This window comes from Ochotona curzoniae, unplaced genomic scaffold (genome assembly GCF_017591425.1).
Source record: "Ochotona curzoniae isolate NIBS_2020 unplaced genomic scaffold, NIBS_Ocur_1.0 scaffold_1037, whole genome shotgun sequence".
Classification (NCBI taxonomy): Eukaryota; Metazoa; Chordata; class Mammalia; order Lagomorpha; family Ochotonidae; genus Ochotona; species Ochotona curzoniae.
Genome location: NW_024467083.1, coordinates 11,176,615 through 11,200,868, shown reverse-complemented (window position 1 = coordinate 11,200,868; position 24,254 = coordinate 11,176,615). Strand labels below are relative to the sequence as shown.

Here is a 24,254-nt window from a genome sequence, read left to right as displayed (position 1 = left end):
CGCCTTTCCAATAAAAAAATAATAAAAATAAATCTTAAAAAAAAAAAAAGGTTTATTTATATGTTGTATTTAAAAGACCAAATCATAGTGAGAGGAAAGACAAAGAGTGAGATCTTTGATTTGCTAGTTCAGTCCCTGAGTGGCCAGAAAACCCTGGGCTGGCCCAGGTGGAAGCCAGGATCCTGGAGCTTCATGTGCATCTCTCACATGGGTGGCAAGGAACCCAAGCATTGTAGCCATCATCCACTGCTTCGGAGGAAAAAGTACCAGCAGGAAGCTGAATTGGAAGTGGAGAGCCAGAACTTAGACCATGCACTCTGATATGGAACCTGGGAATCCAAACAGTAATTCAAACTACTGTGCCCAGTGGCTTTCAATTAATTTCTTAAAAAATTTACTCATTTATTTGAAAAGCAGAGTTACAGAGAGAGGAGGACAGAAAGAAAGATCTTCCGTCTGCTGGTTCACTCCCAAAGTGGCTGCATCAGTCATTGCTGAGCTGGTCTGAAGCCAGGAGCCAGTCACTTCTGGGTCTCCAACGTGGGTGCAGGGGCCCAAGGACTTGAGTCTTCCTCCTCTGCTTTCCCAGGCCATAGCAAGGAACTGGATCAGTAGTCGAGCAGCTGGGACTTGAACTGGCACCTACATGGGATGCTGGTGCCACAGATGAAGGCTTAATGTCCTATGCCATGGCGCTAGCTTCAAGCTTTGTTTTTTCTTTTTGTTACCTGCGTCTCATTATAAACTCATGGGCCTTTAAGTAGTCACTCTATTTGGTCCCTCTGCTTTGTTTTCCTTTTGTTTGTTTGCCCTTTTCCGCTTGTACCTTGAAAACCGTTTCATATTGGTGCCTGCTTTTAGTATATTCTCATTCCTTCTCTTTCTGTGTAGAGGAGCTTAACATTCAGTGGGAAAATTTCTACTGACAAGTTAAAATGTGACGTTTTCTGTTTTAAAGGTTTTTGCTACAATTGGTTTCTCCAGCAGCTATTCTGGATAACTCACCTGTATTTTTAAATGTGGTAGAAACAAATCCTTTTAAACATCTTACACACCTCTCACTAAAACTTTTACCTGGAAATGATGTGGAAATAAAGAAATTTCTAGCAGGCTGTTTAAAGTATAGCAAGGTAAGATTTAAATTTAAGTTACTTATTTAAACTAAGTTCCAGAGATCTTCGATAAATCATTGTAGACCTATATTACCATTATTTTTTTTTCTGAGTAAAGTTGTTGTAAAATTTTTTTAAAAGCTCCAAGGATTTCTTTAAAATTTATTTTACTTTTTAATATTTGTTTGTTTATTTGCAAGGCAGAGTTACAGAAAGGGAAGGAAATCTTCCACCTGCTGTTTCACTCCTCAGATGGCCACAAGGGTCAGGACAAGGCCAAGGTGAAGCCAACGGCCTCATCTGGGTCTCCCAAGTTGGTACAGGTGTCCATGACCTTTGGCCATCTTCCACTGCTTTTCCCAAGCCATTAGCAGGGAGTCGGATTAGAAGTGAAGCAACTAGTATGGGAACGGGTGCTCATAAGGTATGCCAGCATTGCAGGTAGTGGCAGCGCTGGCCCCTTCGTTTATTTTAATGTTTTGGGTTTTTTTTTTTTCCTTAAGATTTATTTTATTTTGTTTATAAGATGGATTTGCAGAAAGAGTGGGAGAGTCAGAGTGAAAGCGATTGTTCATCCCCTGGTCCACCCCCTAATTGGCCACACAGGCCGGCATTGAGCCTATCCTGGCCAGGAGAGTGGAGCTTCTTTTGAGTTTCCCACAAGGACTTGAGCCATCCTCCACTGACTTCTCATGCCATAGGCAATGAGCTGGATCAGAAGTGGAGAAGGGCCCGGCGCGGTGGCTTGGTGGCAAAATCCTTGCCTTGAGTCTGCTGGGATCCCATATGGCCTCTAGTTCATGTCCTCCTAGCTGCTCTACTTCCCATCCAGCTCCCTGCTTGTGGCTTGGGAAGCAGTAGAGAATGGCCCAGGGCCTTGGGCCTCTGTGTCTGTGTGGGAGACCCAGAAGAGACTTGACTTTTGGCTTTGGATCAGCTTAGTTAGCTATGGCTGTTGTGACCACTTGGGTGATGAGTCCGCAGATGGGGGGTCTTTTCCTCTGTATCTCCTTCTCTGTAAATCTGCCTTTTCAATAAAAATAAATAAATCTTTAAAAAAACATTGGAGCAGCTGGGACTAGAATTAGCACCATATGGATGCTGGCACTGCAGATGGAAGCTTAGTCTACTGTACCATGGCACTGAACCCTTTTTAATGTTTGATTTAATTTTCATCTTGAAAGACTAAGTGAGAGAGAAAAGGAGAAAAGTCTTTTGTCTGTTAGTTCCCTCCCCAAATCCTAGCAATAGCCAGGTGTGGTCTAGGCAGAAACCAGGGATCTGCATTACCAGGAAGCTAAATCAGAAGAGGAAAAGCCAGGAATTGAGCTGGCACTGAGAGGAGGATACGTGAAGGACTGCCACAGGAAGTTTCTTTTTTTTTTTTTTAATATTTATTTATTTTTATTGCAAAGTCATGTATACAGAGAGGAGGAGAGCCAGAGAGGAAAATTTTCCATCCGATGATTCACTCCCCAAGTGATGGCAGTGGCCAATGATGCTTCGATCAAAAGCCAGGAACCAGGAACTTCCTCCAGGTCTCCCACGTGGGTGCAGGGTCCCAAAGCTTTGGGCCGTCCTCGACTGCTTTCCCAGGCCACAAGCAGGAAGCTGGATGGGAAGTGGAGCTGCCAGGATTAGAGCTGGTGCCTGCATGGGATCCCGGTGTGTTCAAGGCAAGGACTTTAGCCACTAGGCCTCTGCGCCAGGCCCCCAGAAAGTTTTTGATAACCTATAATTGAATAATTTTATTTAGTTGATCGTTTAGTAGAGGCATCAGTATAGCGTAGGACCTGAGATTCAGAAACTTAGGTCCCAGGTTTTTACTATTATCTGCGATTTAGTGCAGGCCATCTGAATTCTTTATCTATCAGCTGATGAAACCATGATATATGAAAATATCTACCCTGTTTAGTCTATCAAAGATGAAATGTGTGAAAGGTTTTTGGAAATCCCTAATGTCTTGTCAGGAAGCTGACATAAGGAAATGATATGGGGCTGAGAATTATGAAATGCTGATGCAAGGACATCGCAGCCTTCAGTGATCACCCCCATTGTTTGGGGGTTCACATGTAGAAACCCTGAAATGGAGCCCAAGATTCTGCATTTCTGACACATTCCCAGGATGATGCTGATGTAATACTTTGTGACTCTTTGGGTAGCATGGTTATAGATGACTAAATTAAAATGTAAACTGCATAATTTCGTTATTTTTATAAACAGGAAGAGAAAATATCATTGACGCAATCACTAGATGATGTTACTAGGCAACTGAACTTGACACAAAAGGTAATCCAAATTTTGCTTTACATTTGTAAATTATCCAGGTGTCTTTCGGAATTGATTCTTGAATCAACTACAAGTTTTCATATATTTTGTTTCAGAACTTGCTATTATCGAATTGTTCTTTATTCTCCTTATTGTGTTAATCTGTTGCTTTCTCTTTTACCTACAGTGTTCAACCCAAACATTTCTTTGTTTTTAAGATTTATTTTTTATTTACTTTTTGAAAGCAGAATCAGAGCGAGAAGGAGAGACAGATCTGCATTTGCTAGTCCATTCCTGAAATGGTTGCAGTGTCCTGGGGTGGTCTGACCCGGAGGCGGGCTGACCCAAAGCCTTGAGTTAGTAGCTGAACTGACCGCAGTGTGGGATGTGGGAACTGCAGGCGGAGGTCCCGCCTGCTAAAGCCGTTTCTGTCTTACCCTATATATAGTGCATCGTCTCAATAGGATCATGTGAATTGTGTGCATCACAAATTAATTCACTTTTACTTATTAAACGGAGAACTGCTATCTTCTGGTTCTCGTACCAAAGTCCTGGACTGGGGCTAAATGTGGAAGCCAGGCACTCAGCCCATTGCCCATGTGGGTGGACAGGGACCCGGTTACTTGACCGTTCACCACTGCCTCCTGGGTCTGCATTGACTGGAAGCTGGAAACTGTAAGTGGTGTGCACATGGAACTGGCTGGGAAATATTGGCGTCTAACCTCTAGGCCAGTTGCCCACTTCTGTTTACATTATTCCTTTGGCCTAGAGTAGTTTTTTCAGTTCTTGTAAACTTTCCTGTTTATTCCATCTGTTGATATTAGCATTAATTCCTCTGATGGAGTTAGTATTATTTTAGGTATAACTACTAGATTTTTGTGTCTGATCTTTCAAATTGAGGATCAGAATATCCGTTCCTAGTCCTAGGCTTCACATGTAAGTGAACCACTCCTGATGACCGACTTAGTGAACGCTGGGTTACTTTACATCTCAATGTCAGAGCGAGGATTGAGTGGCAAGAGCCAAATTTAATTAAAAACTTAAATTTTTCCTCTGAGCAGTTTTAACTCTAAAATTGCTTTTTTGGGGGTCTTGATTTCCTCAAATAAGAAATCTGTATCAAAGAATTTTGAGTATGTCTTGGAAAGCTATACCTTTATTTTCTTTACTGTTCTGGTAAATATTATTGTAATCAGATGTGTGACAGATGTGTCACATACTTGGTTGACTTAACATTTTATTCTGAACTCTAATGCAGACATTATCAGAAAAAATCCAAGAATTAGATAAGCTTCGGAGTGAGTGGGCATCGCACACAGCAGCGTTGACAAGTAAGCATTCTCAGGAACTCACAAATGAGAAGGAGAAAGCTCTGCAGGTAAGGGCATTGAAAGAAGCAGGAGAAATGACTGCTGTTGGCCCTTTATTAACTATAAAGTAATGTATGTTTGCCTCAATGTTTCAAACATTATAGAAGTTTAGATAATAAAAATGGAAGGTTTATCTCTCATTAGCAAAAACATTTAAAGTTCCTGCGGCGACGCAGGCAGTTGTTGACTAGGCATATGCTGGAAATGTCCTCTAAAGGACAGTAAGGAATTGCACGTTATTTGCAGAGGTCACATTAGATGTTTCTGTCTCCTCAGAATACTGTTAGCTTTCAGAATCAATATTAGTATTTTTTAATGGCTGTGAAATTTTTTTGTTACTATGAAAATACTGAACCAGTGAAAGAATGAAAGGTGGGTCTTTTATTCCTTCTTGTCACACTTTTTATTTGGTATAGATGCTTAATAGTATCTGACTTGCAAGATACGGAAATAGTTTGCTTCTTTAATAAGAGTATATAGTTAAATAAGAGTGTGTAATTAAGAGCATATAAGCTAACAGATATAAGTGAATAAACTTTCCTAGGTTTGCTTCAAGTTTCATACTTTATCTGTTCCATAAATTTTGATTACAAATATTTATAACTATCACACGTATGTAAAGATTTAATTTTCATGTCAGAGTTATGAAGAGGGAGAGACAGAAATCTTCATCTGCTGGTTCACTCTGTAAATGTCTGCAAGGGCCAGAGCTGGGCCAGTCAAGTGGGCAGCCAAGAGCTGTGTCTGGATCTCTGGTGTAGGGGCAAGGACCCAAGGCCTTGGGCTATCCTTTGTTACTTTTTCAGGCCATTAGCAAGGAGTTCGATGAAAGTGTAATAGCCAGAGAGGAATACATTCTCCATCTGTCCATTCATTTCCATAAGCCAGGAACTTCATCTGAGTCTCTGTGTTTGTAGCAAGGACCCAAACACGAGTTATTTCCATTGCTTTTCCCAAGCTATTAGTAGGGGGCTGGATCCAGAGCGGAACAGCTGGGACACAGACCAGCACCCATATAGCATGCTGACATTGTGTGTGGTAGCTTCACCTGCTGTACGATCATGCAGGTCCCCATAAATCTCAATTTCAAATCAAGGAACCAGAAATTGTGTTTTTTGATCTAGGCCTGTGTGTATTGAAATCTCAAATAATTTTATTGGTGATTTTGCAGAATCCAATATTTGTCATGCTCAGAATTGGTAATACAGTGCAATCATCATTTGCTGAATTGTGTATTCCCTTATTTATCAGCTTTTAAGTACAGCTTTTAAAATGTGAGTTCTTGAGAAACCCTTGTCTTTTGGGAGATCATGGTTCTAAAATGTATTCAGGAGGGATGGTGGTGTTGCAAAGATCTAAGATTTTCAACAGAGTTCAGGGAAATGCCGCTGGCTTATACTCACTGAAGACTTGTCTCCTAAGAATGCTCTAAGCTCAGTTATCCTAGTGAATCAAGCTGGAAATCCAGAGCTGGGGAAGTCCAGGGGAGTGGGCTTGTGGAGAGGACGGGAATGAAAGACAACCAGGAAGGGAAGCAGAAAGCTGTCAGAGAAACTGAATAGACAAAACTGCAGGAAGGATATTGTGCAGGACTGCAAGTGAGAGTGGAATACCTGAGGTACTAGCAAGTAGCAGAAGCCAGTTGTAGCAAAGTCTAGGTCTTGTCACAGTACAGATACAAAGTATCCCTTCGGAGAATTAAAAAGCACAGGTAAGGTTTTCTTTGCCCTTCCTGAGGGAATCAGTATTTGTGTGCGCCTTGGAAGACGGAATGAAGATTCACAGTGATTCGGAATCAGTGGTTGGCCTACTCTGTTTTGGTTGGTGAGCGTTCCGGAGGCAGAGTGTGGGTCTGTCTGGTGTTCCCTTTAGCTGGAAATGTAGTCGGTCTTCAGGAGACACTTAGTGGATTATTCGTTAGTGAAATCTCTAAGACTAGTTTTTACCTTAGCATTTCATTATCTTCTCTAGCATAGGCATAGCAGGTAGCTGGATTGGAATTGCAGTAGCCAGTTCTTTAGCTGGTGCCCATATGGGATGCCGACATTAGAGGTGGCAGTCCAAACTGTGGCACCACAAAGCAGGCCCCTGCGGTTTGCTTTTATTTAATGTAGTTGTATTTTATTCTTCCCTTATCGTTGAACACTATTACTTCTATACATTTGTGGGTTTAGGATAAGCCGAATTATGAACACAACCATTCTTCACCCTTCCTTCTCCTTCATGAAATCTGTAATCAGAAAAAAACAAAACAAAACAAAAAAAGAACACACTGCTTTGAAAACAAGAAAGTCTAATATTTCTGGGAAAAATTATGATTGTTGGGCCCGGTGCAGTGTCCTAGTGGCTAAAGTCCTTGCCTTGAATGCGCCAGGATCTCACCTGGGCACTGCTTCTAATCCTGGCAGCTCCACTTCCCATCCAGCTCCCTGCTTTTGGCTTGGGAAAGCAGTCGAGGATGGCCCAAAGCCTTAGGACCCTACATCCGTGTGGGAGACCCAGAAGAAGTTCCTGGCTCCTGGCTTCAGATCAACACAGCGCCAGCCATTGCAGTCACTGGGGGAGTGAATCATTGAACGGAACATCTTCCTCTCTGTCTCTCCTCCTCTCTGTATATCTGACTTTGTGATAAAATAAATCTTAAAAAAAAACTATGAGTGTGATTTGTGTTTATATGTCTGACTTTTGTTGATACTGTATTTTTACATAACAGGCACAGGTCCAGTGTCAACAACAGCATGAACAACAGAAAAAGGATTTGGAAATCCTCCATCAACGAAATATCCAACAACTACAAAACAGACTATCTGAATTAGAAGCAACTAATAAAGACCTAACAGAAAGGAAATATAAAGGAGACTCCACTGTTAGAGAACTGAAAGCAAAACTTTCTGGTATTGAAGAGGTATTGGCCTCCCTCCTTCTTCCCGTCCCGCTGTCCCCAGCGTAAAAATGCGTTTTATGCACTGTGCCACAGTGCCCGCCCCATGTCTGTCACTTTGTAATACAAAGATCACCATAAGACTTCCAATTCCATTTCACTAATATATTTTGCCTAGAAGTTATAAAATCTTGTCAATTTTATATTTAGATCCTCATAGCACTGTGCCTCAATCGATGTCTTCAGTTTTCCTTCTTGAATCTTCATCTTTCACACCACTTATAAAAAACTTCTCAGGTGTCCGGCATACTCACCCGTAGTCAACTGCTGCATTTATGCAATGCTATATTATTTCATCTGTGTCAGCACTGAGACTGGTGATTGTGTAAGAAACCCTCACTATGCTAATTTTTATGTAATCTAGTCCAAGTATTTCTCTCAATATCTGCAGAAAACGTTACAAATTATGAATCCTGGGAAATTTTTCTTTTGCTTCTGAGTATTCAGTTACTTATTTTGTTCAGTTGTGATTTGTAAGATTATTACTGCTCTAAACATAATTGCTATTGTTTATTGTCTACTCCTTTTCAGCCAGTGTAACAGGCAATTTAAATAAATTTTCAGGCAGTTAAATTACATAATTTGTCAAGTATTTGTTATTTCTTTTCCACAGATAAGAGAATCAAGATTTAGTGAGGTTAGGTAATTTCCAAGATCACACAGTAGTTGATCCAGGGTATGAATTCAAGTATATCTGATATCAAAGTCTTTACCTCTCAAAATCACCATGGTATAATATGTAACATTATTGTCTAAAATTGTGTTTAAATCTATGATTACTGAATACTGAACTTTTATGTCCATGTAATATTTGGGCTTGTTGTTATTTGAGTGGGAAGAAATCTAGATCTTTTCAAATTCTGTATATATATGTTGATTTTTTAACATTTACCACCCAGAGGGGGAAGAGAGAATGAGAATGCACACACCCTGTCTGCTAGTTCACTTCCCAGATGCCCACAGTGAGCAGTGTGGGCTGAGTCAGGCTGACTGCTGGGAACTCAGTCCAGGCCTCCTGCTTGCTTGTCAGGAATCCCATTACTTCAGCCGCCCCTGCTTCCATCTGTGGCTGCGTAGCAGGAAGCTGGGTTTAGGAGCTGGAACCAGAAGTCAAACCTAGGCTGTGTGATGTGAGGATTGGTGGGCTCAGCCAGTTTTATTGATTGTTGTTGGAAAGATTTCCAGAGAGAAGTAGAGACAGAGACAATGATCTTCCATCTGCTGATTCAGTCCCCAGATGGCTACAACAGCTGGAACTGAGCTGATCTGAAGCCAGGAGCTTACTTCTGGGTCTCCCACAGGGGGAACAGTCTGAATTAGAAACTTAAAATTGTTAAAGACATCTTTAAGCATATTATTTAGAAGTAACCAGACCAACTTCACTTTTTCATAATACAAAATAAAGCTTTTTCTTTTTTTTTACTACCTGTAGGAGCTGCAGCGGACTAAGCAAGAAGTTCTGTCTTTGAGAAGAGAGAATTCTACACTAGATTCTGAATGCCATGAGAAAGAAAAGCATATTAATCAGCTACAAACCAAAGTGGCAGTTCTAGAACAGGAAATCAAGGACAAAGACCAGCTTGTTTTAAGAACAAAAGAAGCATTTGATACAATCCAGGAACAAAAGGTCTATTTTTAAATTTTCCTAGACAAATCATTGGCCACACTTAACAGGTGTCATTTTTTTCCAAACACATGTCTTAATTATTTTTCATATTTCTTAACAAATAAATCAGGTGGCTTTAGAAGAAAATGGCGAGAAAAATCAGGTACAGCTGGGAAAACTTGAAGCCACAATAAAATCATTATCAGCAGAACTTCTTAAGGTTTGTTTTAAACATTAAATTTAATGTTTAAAAATTTTAAATATTAATTTTTTTAAGTTATGTGGAGATATACATGTGAATCTCTTACAGGCAAACGAGATAATCAAGAAGTTACAAGGGGATTTAAAAACACTAATGGGTAAATTGAAGCTGAAGAATACAGTTACTATTCAGCAAGAGAAACTCTTGGCTGAGAAGGAAGAAAAATTACAAAAGGAGCATAAAGAATTACAAGATGTTGGACAGTCTCTCCGAGTTAAAGAACAAGAGGTAGTTAGTATTTTATGTTTTTTGAATTTTCTGTTTGCGAACTGTAACGTATTTTTCTCAGGTGTGTCTTTTTAAAAAGTTCTGGTTAGAGCAAGCTGTGGCTTTTTAATATTTTCTTTATAATCACAACTAGATTCAACAAAAGTTAGGCTACTTCCATTTGAAAAGTGATGAATTAGATATTGTTGTCCATATATATGTTTATACACAGTATTTATAGATATGTGTGTGTACATACAAATTACATAGTTGAGCTAAGTTCTGTATTCTCATTTAGTAATATTTTATGGTAATAAACAGTAGTTTACTTGCTCTTTTTATTTTAACCTTTACTTTGTTTGATTTACTGAGAGGATTGACATATTTCAGGTATGCAAATTGCAAGAACAATTAGAAACTACAGTTCAAAAACTTGAAGAAAGTAAACAGCTTCTAAAAAATAATGAAAAGTGTAAGTATGTTACATTTTACAATTTTATTGAGAGACAGAGGGACAAAGACAGGAAAAAAAAATAGATGTACTATTTACTGGATCATTCCCTGATTGCCTGAAACAGCTGAGGGTTGGCCATTCCTAAGCTGGAAGGCAGGAACTCATTTCAGTTCTCCCATGCAGATGTAACGTTCTAATGCTTGCACGTTAACAAGATGCTGTAATAAAGAATGGAACTGGTACTCAAATCCAGGCACTCTAATATTATATGTGAATTTCCCTAATTGGCGTGTAGTTAATTAGCCAAATGCCTACCCTGTATTTTATGTAAATAAAATTGGTGGTTTTATTCTTAAACTAACAATTTTGGAGATTGGCAGTGTGCAGAAGGTTAAGCTGCTACCTGGGATTCCCACCCCGCAAGGGAGTGCTGGTTCAGGTCACAGCGACTCTGCCTCTGATCCCATTTCCTGCTAATGCTTCTGGGAGACAGCAGGTGATGGCTGCAGTGTGTGGGCTCCTGCCACCCCTGTAGAAGTCCTGGGTACGGTGCCAGGGTCCTAGCTTCAGCGTGCTCCAGCCATAGTTGTTCAGAGGACTTGGGGTGTGACCGTTAGATGGAAGAGCTCCTTTCTCTGTCTCTCCACCCCTGAGTTGCTCTACATTTCAAGTAGATGAAAATAAAGGTGTTCTACAGTGTTTATTTTCAGTTTATAAAGATGTAGGTAGATTGAGATATTGCTGTATACAAATTTCTGCTTTAAATTTGTTTTTAATGTCTACTGAAGTAAGTTATATCATCTACCCTTTGGAACACTTATCATTATAAAGAAAATTATCAATATCCCAAAGTTAAAAGTGTTGAAAATATTGACTTAATTTTCTGATTAAATACTATGTTTAAAAAAAAAACTACGTAAAATTAGTATTGTGAGTTACTTGAAACTAAAATAAAAAATTGAACTTTAGCTGACTTTATACTAACTGTAAGGTATCTGAAGGTAAAGAGATGCTTAACTAGCAGAAATAAGTACTTTTGGGAATAACAGAACTGTGTGGCAGTTGCAGAAATGATAGTCTTGTAGGTGACAAACAAAATCTTTTTTTTTTTTTTTTTTTTTGGTTATTCTCCTGGGATATGAAGTAGCTACAAATGCTCAGAATTTTATAACTATGAATGTATCTTTTAAGTGCTTAAAATAACCAGGAAAATACAAATAGTAAATGAAATCTTTTATTTCTCTTTTGTTTAAGTGATCACATGGTTAAATAAAGAACTAAATGAAAATCAGTTAGTGAGAAAGCAAGATCTCTTGGGACCTTCTACCACTCCACCTGTGCATTCTAGCAGTGCAATCAGAAGTGGAATTTCTCCTAACCTGAATGTGGTAAGATTTAAAATAAGATTTGAATGATCTTGGTGAGTATCTTACAAGTGTTCCCATATTTCGTAAGTCTCAGTATTTTAAGGTCCTGGCACCTTAAGTTACTTATTTACCACTTTAGTAAAGTTGCAAATGTAGGTGATGGAACAGAAGAGTACTTGCCCTTAACTAAGGGGCAGTACTTGAAGGTACTCTTTTTTTTTTTTAAGATTTATTTATTTTTTATTACAACGTTAGATATATTGAGAGGAGGAAAGAGAGAGGAAGATCTTCTGTCCGATGATTCATTCCCCAAGTGACCGCAGCGGGCAGAGCTGTGCCCATCTGAAGCCAGGAGCCTGGAGTTTTTCTGCGTCTTCCATGTGGGTGCAGGGTCCCAGGGCTTTGGGTCATTTTTGACTGCTTTCCAGACCACAAGCAAGGAGCTGGATGGGAAGCGGGGCTGCCAGGAATAGAACTGGCTCTTATATGTGATGCCAGCATGTTCAAGGCGAGGACTTTAGCCGCTAGGCCACCTCACCGGGCCCTACGCTTCTTTTAAGTCTTTAATAGATGTAGAAATCTTTCAGTGCTAGCTGAGGTAATGCCTGATGCTGCAAAGCACAGACATACAGGCACAGGCATACATGCACAATGTTTTGGAGACTTCAAGAAGAGAGAATTCAGCGTTTAGGTTCAAATTTGGAACTGTGAGGGAAAAAGCCTAAGCAGATTCTGTTGTAAAGAAACAAGGGGGAAAAAAAGGAAATCTCAGTTAGCCAACTTCATTGTTCTAACTTCTAGAAAAAAGTAGTTAGGAAATAGAAGCCTTCTGTTTCCAGGGACCAGGTCTTTTATGTTTTCTATGTAAGAGAGGGAAAAATTAGAAAAGAAGCCCCTTACATCCACGGGTGGCCTTATAGCATCGGGTGGTTAGTACTTGGTCATATTAGGAGCTTAGGCAGAATTCCTAGGTAGGCCTTAGAACTCTTTGTTACACTTAAGCTTCCCAGAAAATTGACCTCAGACAAGGTCAGTCTGTGGTGAGTCACGTACATAAGGACCTTGAACAGCATGTCCGAACACAGATAAAAATATGAACATTACCAGACCGCAAAAAGAGCCAAGCATCCTTTCTTTTCTGTGTAGTTGAATTGTTACTGCTTCTGACATAGCTACAGATTTGACTTTGATGCGTTCTTCCTGTTTTGTTAGGTTGGGTGTATTTAGATACCTAGTCATACATTTACTGTTACTTCCTGGTAACTGGCATTCCACAGCAAAACTAAAGTCTTGAAATTCTTTTAATTCACCTAAAATGTGCCTAAATCTAATTAATAAGTCTCTTCTAACTGTACTTGGTGAGACCCATGGCGTGTAATCTCCTTGGTTCCAAGAAACAGTAAATACATCAGCAGGTGTTTTCCTTGTGCTAATTAGTGATAAATAGCCATTGGTATCTCAAGATGTGTGTCCCAGCTCACCTCTTAATTATAAAAGCAGCACCTTATTTTTACCACAATGTTTAATGGTGGGATCAATATATTAAAAGTTAGTGGCAGCACAAATTATTTTAATTAGTCTATTTGAGAACACTAGTTTTGTTTTTGCTTCATCTTGCAGAAAATTGTTTTTGCCTTATCTCTTATTTTCCTTCTGATTTGTGACCACCTTTTCCCAAATCCACCTGCTTGGGAGGCCTGAAAGAACCAAAACCTTGTAGAAGTCTGTTTGAACTCACTCAAAACGAATGGCCAGCAGTTTGTTACAGCCAGGCTGGCACAGCTACTTTGAAAAGCCCTCTGTACCAAAAATGTCCAGCCTTGTACTAGGCATTAAAGCAAAACTTCCTAGTCCCTTAAAATAGTGTTCTTAGCTATTAGTTATTATAAGGGAGAATATTGCTTCAGCAAATACTATTTAGAATTAGCTTCTCATGTCTAATTACTTCTATGTTTTTTTATATTTAGGTGGATGGTAGACTTACATACCCAAGCTGTGCAATTGGTTATCCTGCCTCGTCTGCATTTGCATTTCAAAATACCTTCCCTCACCCGATATCTGCCAAGAATACCATCCACCCAGTTCCAGCACCAAAGGTAGCCAAGTTAATTAACATTTCTAAACTATATGTAGCATTTATTTTATTACATGTTTTAAAATTTCTCCTTTGACTAGTTGTTCGGTATTGCATTAATTAAATAGGCTCTCAAGAGAATGGCATTGCAGTGCAGACTTACCATTGTGAAGCCAGGCATCCCTTGTCACAGTGCCAGCTTGAGCCCCGGCTGCTCTGCTTCCAGTCCAGTCCCCTGCTAATGCACATGTGAAGCCAGCAGACGATGGCCAGGACGCCTGAGCTTTCGCCCTTGCTGCTCATGTCCGAGACCTGGCTTTACCCTAGTCTAGCTGCTGCTATTTGGTTGGGGACTAAACTACTACATGGAAGATCATTTCTGTTTCTCAGTCTCTCCGTCTCTGTCACTCTGCCTTTCAAAGAAGTAACTACATATATGTGTGTGATTCCTGAGTATCTAGTGCATACATACCTACTTACAGAAAATATCCTGTGCACTGTGTGCTTCTGTAGTTAGTATAATTTATAAAGACCTAGATAGAGCTTCTGCTTAAATTTTGCTAATTTCTCAATATCTATTTTTATTCACTTTTCTAGTTGTATCTCCTGCAGTTTTCTAGTCTAACTGGAAATCCAGACTTCACACTTCTGTTATTAGCTGTGGTAACATTCTTGGATTCCATTGCCAGAATTAAAGAACTTATAGGACAGTCACAGCAGATAATAAATGTATCTTTTGCAACAGTATCTCAAATCATAGCAGTTCCTACAACCCTTAAATTATTTGCTACAAATCTTTATAATGTCTTAATGCCTTTTGTTTTTATTTCACTATAGATAGATTTATTTGAAAGTTACACAGAGAGGTCTTCCAACCATTGGTTCACTCCAGAGTTAGCTGTAATAACCAGGACTAGGCCAGGCCAAAGCCAAAAGCCAAGAACTTATTTTGGTTCTCCCATGTGGAGGAAGGTTCCCAACACTTGGGCCATCTTCCACTGTTTTCCCTGGACATTAGCGGGAGCTAGATCAGAAGAGGAACAGCCAGGACACAAACTGGCACCTGTATGGGATGCTTGTATTGCAGGCAGTGGCTTTACCCTTCTGTTCCACCATGCTATGTGCCATGTATTCAATTTTTTATCATCCTTTTGTTAATATCTTAGACTTATACAGTATGTTTCTATATATTATAATTTAATTTTAATTATTCTACCAAGTGTGTAACATTTAATTTTCATTTTTAATCCTAACTTAAGGTACCAGTTGACTTTTTCCTAAGCCATAGAGATAAAAATATTTATTAAATGAATATTTTATAAAAGATAGAATTAGACCTTAATTAGTATTTTACATTTTTTGTTAAGGTAGTTCTGGGCTCTAATAAAAACAAGCTGTTGATTAGGTATGTGCATCTTTTTCGCCATATGCTTATTATCATTTGGAGCTATTAGGAATTGTCTAAAAAATATTTAGGTGCATTGAATTGACTGTTTAATTTTGTGCATTCAAATAAGTATTACTGTCTTATAATTCATCAATATACTCAAGTTCGTTTACATCTTGGTTTTTTTCTTGAGAATTATTGAATTCCAGAGTTTTTTACTCTAATGTTTTCCGCTAATGATTTCAGACTTGGGGTTTAGGTCAGTCGTGAGGGGTAAGGTAGGGATCTTGTCTCATATTTCTGCGTACAGGTCTCCTGTTTTCCCAATTGGACAATGCCACTTGGTCATTTGTTGATGAGACTGCCTTTGTCCACAGCGTGAATTTTAGCTCCTTTGGCCAAAGATTGGTTGTATATGTGGGTTAATTTCTGGGATCTCTCATGTATGCTGTTGGCCCTCATGCCTGTTCTTAACGCTAGTATCAGGCTGTTTAAACTGAACTGCCCTGTAATTTCTCTTGAAATCTGGTATGTGATGCCTTCAGGTTTAGTTTCTATTGTTTAAGATCACTCTAGCTGTCTCTGGTATTGTTGCATAGCAGGTAAAGCTTCTTGTGATGTCAGCATCTTACAGGGTACTGGTTGGTGTCCCAGTTGCTCTATTTTTCTCTGTCTCCTTGCTGATGGCCTAGAAAAAACAGCTGCAGATGGCCCAGATACTTGAACTGCCTCCCATTGGGGAGAGCAGATAAAGTTCCTGGGTTCTTGCTGTGATCTAGCTCAGTGTTTGCTCAGCTATTATGACACATTGAAGGATAAACCCACCCATGAAACACCTTTCTCTGGCTGGCTGTCCTCTCACTCTCTGTCTTTAACTTTGACTTTCAGATGTATTTTTTTATAAAAAAGGGCCCAGCATGGAAGCCTAACGGCCAAAGTCCTCGCTTTGATGCGCTGGCATCCTGTATGGGTGCTGGTTTGTGTCCCAGCAGCCCTGCTTCCCATCCAGCTCACTGCTTGTGACCTGGGAAAGCAGTCAAGGACAGCCCAAAGCCTTGGGAACCCTGCACCTGCATGGAGACCCGGAAGAGGCTCCTAGCTTCTGGCTTCAGATCGGCTCAGCTTGGGCCTTTGTGGTCACTTAGGGAGTGAACCATTGGATGGAAGATCTTCCTCTCTGTCTCTCCTCTTCTCTATACGTCTAACTTTTCAGCAAAAATTGAAATGAATTTAAAATAGTAGGCCAAAGCCTCTGACTGTAGTGCTGGAATCCCATATGGGTGATTCAGTCCCCAGCCGCTCCTGTTCCAACCGAGTTTCCTGCTGATGGCCAAAAAAGCAGATGATGGCACAAGTGCTTGGGAGCTACACTCATGTGGGAGACCCAGAGGAAGCTCCTGGTTCCTGACTTCAGATCTGGTCAGATCTAGCCATTTGGCCATCGCGGCCATGTAGGGAGTGAACCAGCATGCGGGAGACCTCTCGGTGTCATCTTTCTTCTCTGGAACTGTGACTTTCAGATAAAATATGAAATTTATAAGATTGCTTTAACTGTTCGTGGTCTCTGATTTCATATGAATTTTTCTTTTTGTAGGTGTGAGAATGTCTTTGGACTTTTGATTGGGACTGAGTTGAATCTGTAAATTGTTTTGGGTAATAGGGACATTTTAATTATATTAATTCTTCCAAGCTATGAACCTGGAAGAATTTTTTATTTTTTAATTTTGCTGGTGTGTATGTCTGTTCTGTTTCTTTTTCATTTTTTTTTAAAGATTTATTTATTTTATTGGAAAGGCAGATGTACAGAGAGGAGGAGAGACAGAGAGGAAGATCTTCTATCCAAAGATTCACCCCCCAAGTGGCCACAATGGCTGGTGCTGCCCCGATCCGAAGCCAGGAGCCAGGAACTTCTTTTTGGATCTCCCATGCGGGTGCAGGGTCCCAAGGCCCAAGGCCGTCCTCGACCACCTTCCCAGGCCACAAACAGGGAGCTGGATGGGAAGTAGAGCTGCCGGGATTAGAACCAGCATCCATATGGGATCCTGGGCATTCAAGGCGAGGACCTCAACCACTACGCTATTGTGCTGGGCCCAATTTCTTAATGTTTTCTAGTTTTCATAACCTTGGTAAAATTTGTCTCTAGGTTCTTACATTTTTTTGTAGAATTGTGCTGATCTTATAAGTTCTTTCTTAACCATGGCACTGTTTGTGTATACAGAAGTTGTTGGTTTTGTGTGTGTTGATTTTTTTTGTCCTGCAGCTTTGCCAAACTATCTTATGACTTGTGATAGTTCATTAGTGGAGTCTTTTATTCCCCTTCCTATAGATTGTTTGGTTTTCTTCTTTCCAATTTATTTCCCTTTGATAACCTTTTCTTGTCTAATGACTTTGGCTAAAACTTCCAGAACCATATTGAATGTAATGTTGTGGTGAAAGTAGACGTGCCTGTCTCATTTCACTCTTGTGTTAGTGGAAATATTTCCAGCTTTTCTCTATCCAGTATATGATACAGGCTGTGGATTTGTCACAAATTGTGTTGATTGTGGTGAGGTCTGTTCTGTTTATTTCCAGTTTGTTTTAGGTTTTTGTCATGAAGGAATATTGTAACATCAAATTTTCTCTGCATCTATTGACAAAATAACATGTGTTATGTTCTTGAATTTGTTAATGTCATGTGTCACATTTATTGAGTTGTATGTGTTGAACTTATAAAGCCACAGAGAAATCCTGTTTGTTCTGTTTATTCTGTTTGAATGTGCTTTTTGATGTATTGTGGATTTGATTCACAGATATTTTGCTGGAGATTTTTACATCTCTGTCAGGGATATTGGCCGGTAGGTATTGTGGCTTAGGCTAGCCAGTTCCCATCTTTTTTTTTTTAAGAATTATTTTGATTGGATGGTCAGATATACAGAGAGGAGGAGAGACAGAGAAGATCTTCGGTCCGCTGATTCACTCCCCAATAAGCTGCAGTGGCTAGAGCTGAGTTTATCTAAAGCCAGAAGTCTGGAGCCTGTTCTGGGTCTCCTACACAGGTGCAGGCTCCCAAAGCTTTGGGGTGTCCTCGACTGCTTTCCCAGGCCACAAGCAGGGAGCTGGATGGGAAGCGGGGCCGCCAGGATTAGAACCGGCACCCATATGGGATGCCTGCGCATGCAAGGTGAGGACTTTAGTCATTAGGCTATCACGCCAGGCCCTATTTTTGTTCTTGCACACACCAGTGTGTGCAGCAGCCTAGCCTAGCCTGGCCCACCTCAACCCAGACCCTCATGTGAACTGGTGAGTATTTGTAGCCCAATCTAGCTTGGCCTGTATCCTGCCCTGGCTGTCATTTGTTCCATCATGTGCTGCACACTGTCCCAGCCTGGCCTGACCTGGCCTGCCCCCAGCCCCAGCTCTCATGCATACCAGTAAAGCTGCAGCTTAGCTGAGGAGTACCTCAAGTTCTCTACCAGGTCCACTGTAGTCCTGGATCTCACATGTCAGTCGGTGCTTTCCCCAGCTTGACATGACCTGCCCTCTAGTCCTGGCACTCACCAGGGTACTGCAGTCCAGCCAGACTAGCCTGCACCCATTCTGGCTCTCACCTGTGGGTCCTACAACCTAATCCTGCCTGGCCCACCTTCTGCCCTGGCTCTCATGTGACCTACACTCAGACATAGCTCACATACTTGCCGACAGGTGTTGCAGCCTTGGCACTCATGTGACCTGGCGGGTACCATGGCCTAACTCATCCTGTTCCAGACTCAGCTGACACACATGCTAGTGGCTGCTGCAGCCTTGCCCAGCCTGGTCCATCCCAGCCCTGCCTCTCATACTCATCAGTATGAGCTACAGTCTAGCAGGGGGACTCAAAGTTCCCCTACCAGGCCTGTTCTCAGACCCGGATCTAACAGTCTACGACAGGTGCTATTATCCAGCTTGGCATGGCCTGGTCTCATTCTCCACTCTCCCTGCTGGTTATTACAGTCCAGCCTGTACCCTGTCCTGGCTCTCTTGTGTGGCAAAGGGGTAATGCCACATGGCTCAGCCTGGCTTGCACCCAGACTCAGCCCACACACTTTCTGACGAGTGCTGCCATCTTGGCTTGCTTGCTGCACTGTGGGAGCTGTGGTCCATTAAGGAAATTCCCCAAGTTTCCCTTCCAGGCCCACACTTAGCGCTGGGTCTCATACGTGACAGTAGGTGCCACAGCCCTGGTTGGCATGGTCTGCCCTCAGTTCTGATCTTTGCCTGTACTCCTGGGTGTTATACTTTGTCCCAGCCCAGCCACTCTCCTGGCTCCTGTGGATATTGGTGAGTTCCATGGTCCAGCCTGGAGCAGCTTGTCACCACTTCTAGTTTTCGTGTAAACAAGCAGGTGCTGCAATCCCACAGATGCTAGCCCTCAAGTTCCTACAGAATATGCCCCCTTCTCACATTTCTGACAGTGCTGTGGCCCAGCCTGACATGGTCCAGCCTCTGTCCCAATACTCTTAGGAGGGTGCCCAGCCCAGCAGCCAGGCATGTCCCCAAGCCCCAGCTTTTGTGTGCACCAGCAGGTGGCAGGTGATGCTACTTAGCCCCAGCACAGCTCTCCTGTGTGGGCAGGTGCTTTGGCCTGGCCTAGACATGCCTCTGGCTTCTCCCCTGCAACCCACACTGTCTCAGCTCCCTGCCTTCCTGTGAATATGGTGGCCTCTAGAAGTCACTCTTCCCCTGTCAAGCATGCCTTCAGCCCCTACTCCAACAGGTTCCCAGACTGCTTTCCCCAGGCAATCTACAGCCTCCCCCACAGTGTGATGGCATGCCTTGGTTCCTGGTATCAGGTCCCACCCCAGTATCCCCCTCCTCTTTCCCTGCATATCTTTTTTTTTAAATAAGTAGAATAGGCAACTATGCTGTCACGCTGGCATAGTCAACACAGATTTCACATATTTGGCATTAACCAGACCCAGAATGCTTGCCAGCTACTGACTGCCTTGCTCCCAGCAGTGTCACACTTGCCTAGGCACAAGGCAATCTGATCAGTTACCTACTGGGGAACAGTTGATAATTTTAAAGGAATATTGATAAAAACAACTTGCTATTTTTTTTTTTAATTTCTTCATTTGTTTGACAGAATGACAGGGAGAGAAAACTTTCATCTGCTGTTACACATCCCAAATGACCGCAGTGGCCGGAGCTGGCACTGGCATACCTTTTTTTAAAGGATTTATTTTGTTTCTTTGAAAGGCAGAGATAAAGACATTTTCCTTTAGTTGATTTACTTCCTAAATAGCCCCGTGGGAGAGGGCTAGACCGGGAAGAAGCTAGGAGCTCATAACTACGTCTCATTTTCCCACATGGTTGGCAGGGGCCCACATATTTGGACCACCTTACATTGTCTTCCTAGGTACATTAGCAGGGAGTGGGATTGAAAATGGAGTGGGTGGGACTTCAGCTAACACTGCAGTAGAACTGTCAGCACTGCAGATGGTGACTTACCATGGTGTACCACAGTGTTGGCAGTAACTTGTTTTTGTTCTTTATTTTTGGAGACAATAATAGCCAAGGACTAATATACTCAATGATTGTATACTCTGACCAAGCTTTGTTATAGATATAGACACAGCTGGGAACAAGAGAAAGCCTTTGCTACCATAATGCTTATATTTTGTTGAGAAACATATGATAGTAAAAATGAGGATATATTATTTAATGTCAAGAAAACTATTTGCAAGGGCTGGTGTTGAGGCATAGAAGATTAAACTGTTACCTGCAATGTCAAGTTTTATTTCCTTCCACTACACCTCCAATCCTTCCCCTTGCTTATGTGCCTGGAAAAGCAGTGGAAGACAGCTGAGGGGCTTGAGTTCTTGCCACTCACAAGAACTCACTCATTCTTTTGGGATAAATTCCTGATTGTTACGATCATGCATGATAGGTTTGCACTGAAGAGATTATGAATTATAAGCGACTTTTGCCAATGTCTAAGGAACGTGGTAGTTGATTTTTTTATCTTGGTAGTATTTGACTTACAGAGACAAACTTATTTGTATTTTTGTTTATTTACTGAAAACTATTTTTTATTTGAAAGGTGATTACAGAGAGGGGAGACAGAGGTCTTCCAACTGCTGGTCCACTCACTAAATGTCCACAATGACTGGAGCTGAAAGCCCAAAGCCAGGAACTTCTTTCCAGTTCTCCCACATAGGTTCAGGGGCCCAGGGATCTGAGCAAGCCTCTGCTGCTTTCCCAGGCCATAAGCAGGAGCTGGATTAGAAGTACAGAGGCTAGGACGTGGAGTGGTGCCCATACGGGATGCCAGTGGAAGCTGAGCTTACCACACTCGGCACTGGCTCCAGAGACAGACTTAATTTGGAGGTTTTATCACTCAGTGAGATTAACCATTTCATTCACTAGACTAGTTTTTATTTTGTTTGGTGCTAATTTTTTTTTAAGTTTTCTGAAACTATAATCTATTTTGTAGCAAAGTCCATTAGAATAACATGAATAGTGTTAGAAGCCAAGGCAGTTCAGTTTTTTTAAAAATTCACTGTTCTTACTCCAGTCTCTCAGTATTTTTTTACATAATTTTTATATATTTTCAATGATAAGATTTTATAGGTATAGGGTTTCCCCACTCCACATCCCCTTCCTCCTCTCTGTTCACCTCCTCACACTGTTTTCCCCCGTATTATTACAGTAGAATAGTTTTTTAGCAACAGTTGCAAGTCCAACATTCTGCTCTTTAAATGCATCATGACATTGTAGGTATAGGCATGTAAGTATATGAGAATATGTGTATGGTGTTAATTAATTTAAAGATGGATAATTGAGTGTGAGAAGCTTTCAAAGGGATATAGAACATGCGCTGTCTGAATGTCTCCACTGATTCAAAAATGTATGTATATGCTTATATGGGTGTGTCTGTATGTATTTATATTATATATATATATATGTATAAAATACTTTAAGCATAAATAGTATCTGCTTACTGTTCTTTGCCTTGCTCTTTTGATTGGAGAGGCAAGGACACCGATAAGAGGGTGAAACTGAACGAGAGGCAGAAATTTCCCATATGCTGGTTCATTTCCCATATGCTGCAGTGACTACATTGGGCTGTGGCTAGGGAAGCCACAGTTGAGATCTTCATGTGGCTGGCAGGAACTCAGGTCCTCAGCCATTACTGCCACTTCCAAGGGTGCTTGTTGGCGGGAAGCTGGAGTTGGAGATCAGAGCCAAAAACAGAGGCCATACTCCTCCATGTATGTTGTACCTTAATTACTAGGCTAAAGGTTGGTCCTTGTTTGTTTTTGATGATTTTATAGTTTCAGTCTGTGTTTGTATATACGTAAATAAAATAGTTGAGTTAGCTAGTACTTTATGGATTGTTAGTTTTCAATCCAGCTGTTTATGTAGTGCGCTAGGACTACCAGTATACATCTGTCTCTGAAGTTCTAAATGTTCATGTAGGATAAACTCTTAGAAGAAACTGAGACAAAAACATTTTTGCATAGCCTAGCTGGGACAGGAACCGGCACCCAAATGGGATCCTGGTGCCTGCACAGAGATTTATTAATTTCTATTTTGGAAAGACAGATTTTACAGAGAGAAAGATCTTCGAAGCATTGGCTTACTCCCAGTGGGCTGCAGCAGCTGGAGCTGAGCCAATCCGAAGCCAGGAACCAACAGCTTCCTCTGGTTTCCCATGCAGTTGCAGGACCTCAAGGCCTGAGGCCCTCCTCCAGTGGTTTCACAGGCAACAAGCAGGAAGCTGGATAGGAAGTGGAGCAACTGGGATACAAACTGGCTCTCATGGGATCCCGGTGCTTGTACGGGAAGGATTAGGCATTTGAACCATTGTGCTGGACCCTCAACCACTTCTTCTAATGTTTTTTTCTTTATTCTGTCAGAAACTCAGAAGATACGAATGTCAGGGAGAGGGGGTCCTTCTGGGCTAGCACCTGCCTGCTGGCATGCCAGTGCTCCCTGTTCCAGGCCACAGCACAGAGGGGAAGGGGGCATTGAGAAGCAGCTTTGTCAGACACATCATGAGCTTTGATCTCAAAGAGCAGAAGCCATGGGCATATGATCTGGCCTTAGTGTGCGTGTTTTGTGATTGGACCACCTTCGTTGTTGACCCTATGCAAAGAGGCCGACAGCTTTCCAGAATAATGATGATGATATTGGGGACAGTCATTGGCGCTGATTGCAAATTCTCTGGCTTGTGAGAGGGATCCTTTAAATGAGATGGAGATTTTTGAAATCAGAGCAGGTAAATCCTATGTCGCTAATTATCAGGAAGTAACTGCAGCTGTAATCTACAGCCTTTGGCAACAAAGAGGGACTCGGGAAGGAAGGTAGACAAGAGACATGTCTTTCTCTTCCCACTTCTACCCTCCCAGGTGACTATCACTGTGATCTTTTTAAATACTTGTGATATCCTTTTTGAATACACTTAAAATTTAAAAAAAAAAAAGCAAAACAGGGCCCAGCACAGTGGCCTAGTGGCTAAAGTTCTCACCCAGCGTGTGGCTTGGTCCCATGTGGATGCCAGTTCATGTCCTGACTGCAGATGTGTTGCATCATGGGTGTCTCGAGCGTCAGCCTGCCGCCGTGCTGCGATGCCCATCCCTTGTGATCATCAATCTGCAGAGTTACTGTTTTCTTAGTAATTTATGCACTGCTTTTGGCCCATCACAGTGAGTTTTTTTTTTTCAGTTTTAAAATTCCCTTGTTTCTTTGTAACATGTTTTTGAAGAGACTATATTCAAGAATGTTCACTCTTCTTATAGAGTAGTACTAATGGGTTCTTTGAAATGATTTTCTCACAATTTCAACATTTTCCATCTTGGGGTAGGCTTCTTTTGGCTTATGTTGTCCTTTGTGGGGTCCTTGAGAAGGATCTTCCTGTGCTGATTCACTACAAATGGCTGCAGCAGGCAGAGCTGAGCCAGTCTGAAGCCAGGAGCCTGGAGGCCTCTTCTGATCTCTTGCGTGAATGCAGAGGCCTGAGGACTTGAGCCATCTCCCCCTTGCTTTTGCATTTGCATTAATAGGGAACTAGATTGGAAGTGGAGCAGCTGGGACTCAAACCAGTACCCGTATGGGGTGCTGACAACAAAGGCAGAAGCCCAGCTTCCCATGCCACAGCACCATCTCCTCCCACCACTCATGTTTTTATTTTTACTTGATTTTCTCCAAATGAAATTGTATTTCTGAATTTGAAGATGTCATTCATT

At 41.4% G+C, this 24,254-nt stretch overlaps 1 protein-coding gene across 3 annotated transcripts in view; it reads left to right on the top strand.

The window, feature by feature from the left end:
* SASS6 (SAS-6 centriolar assembly protein) overlaps positions 1 to 24,254 on the top strand; it is a 39,810-nt gene that overhangs the window by 9,812 nt on the left and 5,744 nt on the right. For all 3 annotated transcript variants that reach the window (XM_040999187.1, XM_040999188.1, XM_040999189.1), the window contains 10 exons: positions 959 to 1,130; positions 3,336 to 3,401; positions 4,639 to 4,758; positions 7,464 to 7,655; positions 9,124 to 9,318; positions 9,428 to 9,517; positions 9,608 to 9,787; positions 10,157 to 10,238; positions 11,475 to 11,608; positions 13,555 to 13,683. In XM_040999187.1, coding sequence (XP_040855121.1) covers positions 959 to 1,130; positions 3,336 to 3,401; positions 4,639 to 4,758; positions 7,464 to 7,655; positions 9,124 to 9,318; positions 9,428 to 9,517; positions 9,608 to 9,787; positions 10,157 to 10,238; positions 11,475 to 11,608; positions 13,555 to 13,683 — 1,360 coding nt within the window. The remainder of the gene's footprint in view (positions 1 to 958; positions 1,131 to 3,335; positions 3,402 to 4,638; positions 4,759 to 7,463; positions 7,656 to 9,123; positions 9,319 to 9,427; positions 9,518 to 9,607; positions 9,788 to 10,156; positions 10,239 to 11,474; positions 11,609 to 13,554; positions 13,684 to 24,254) is intronic.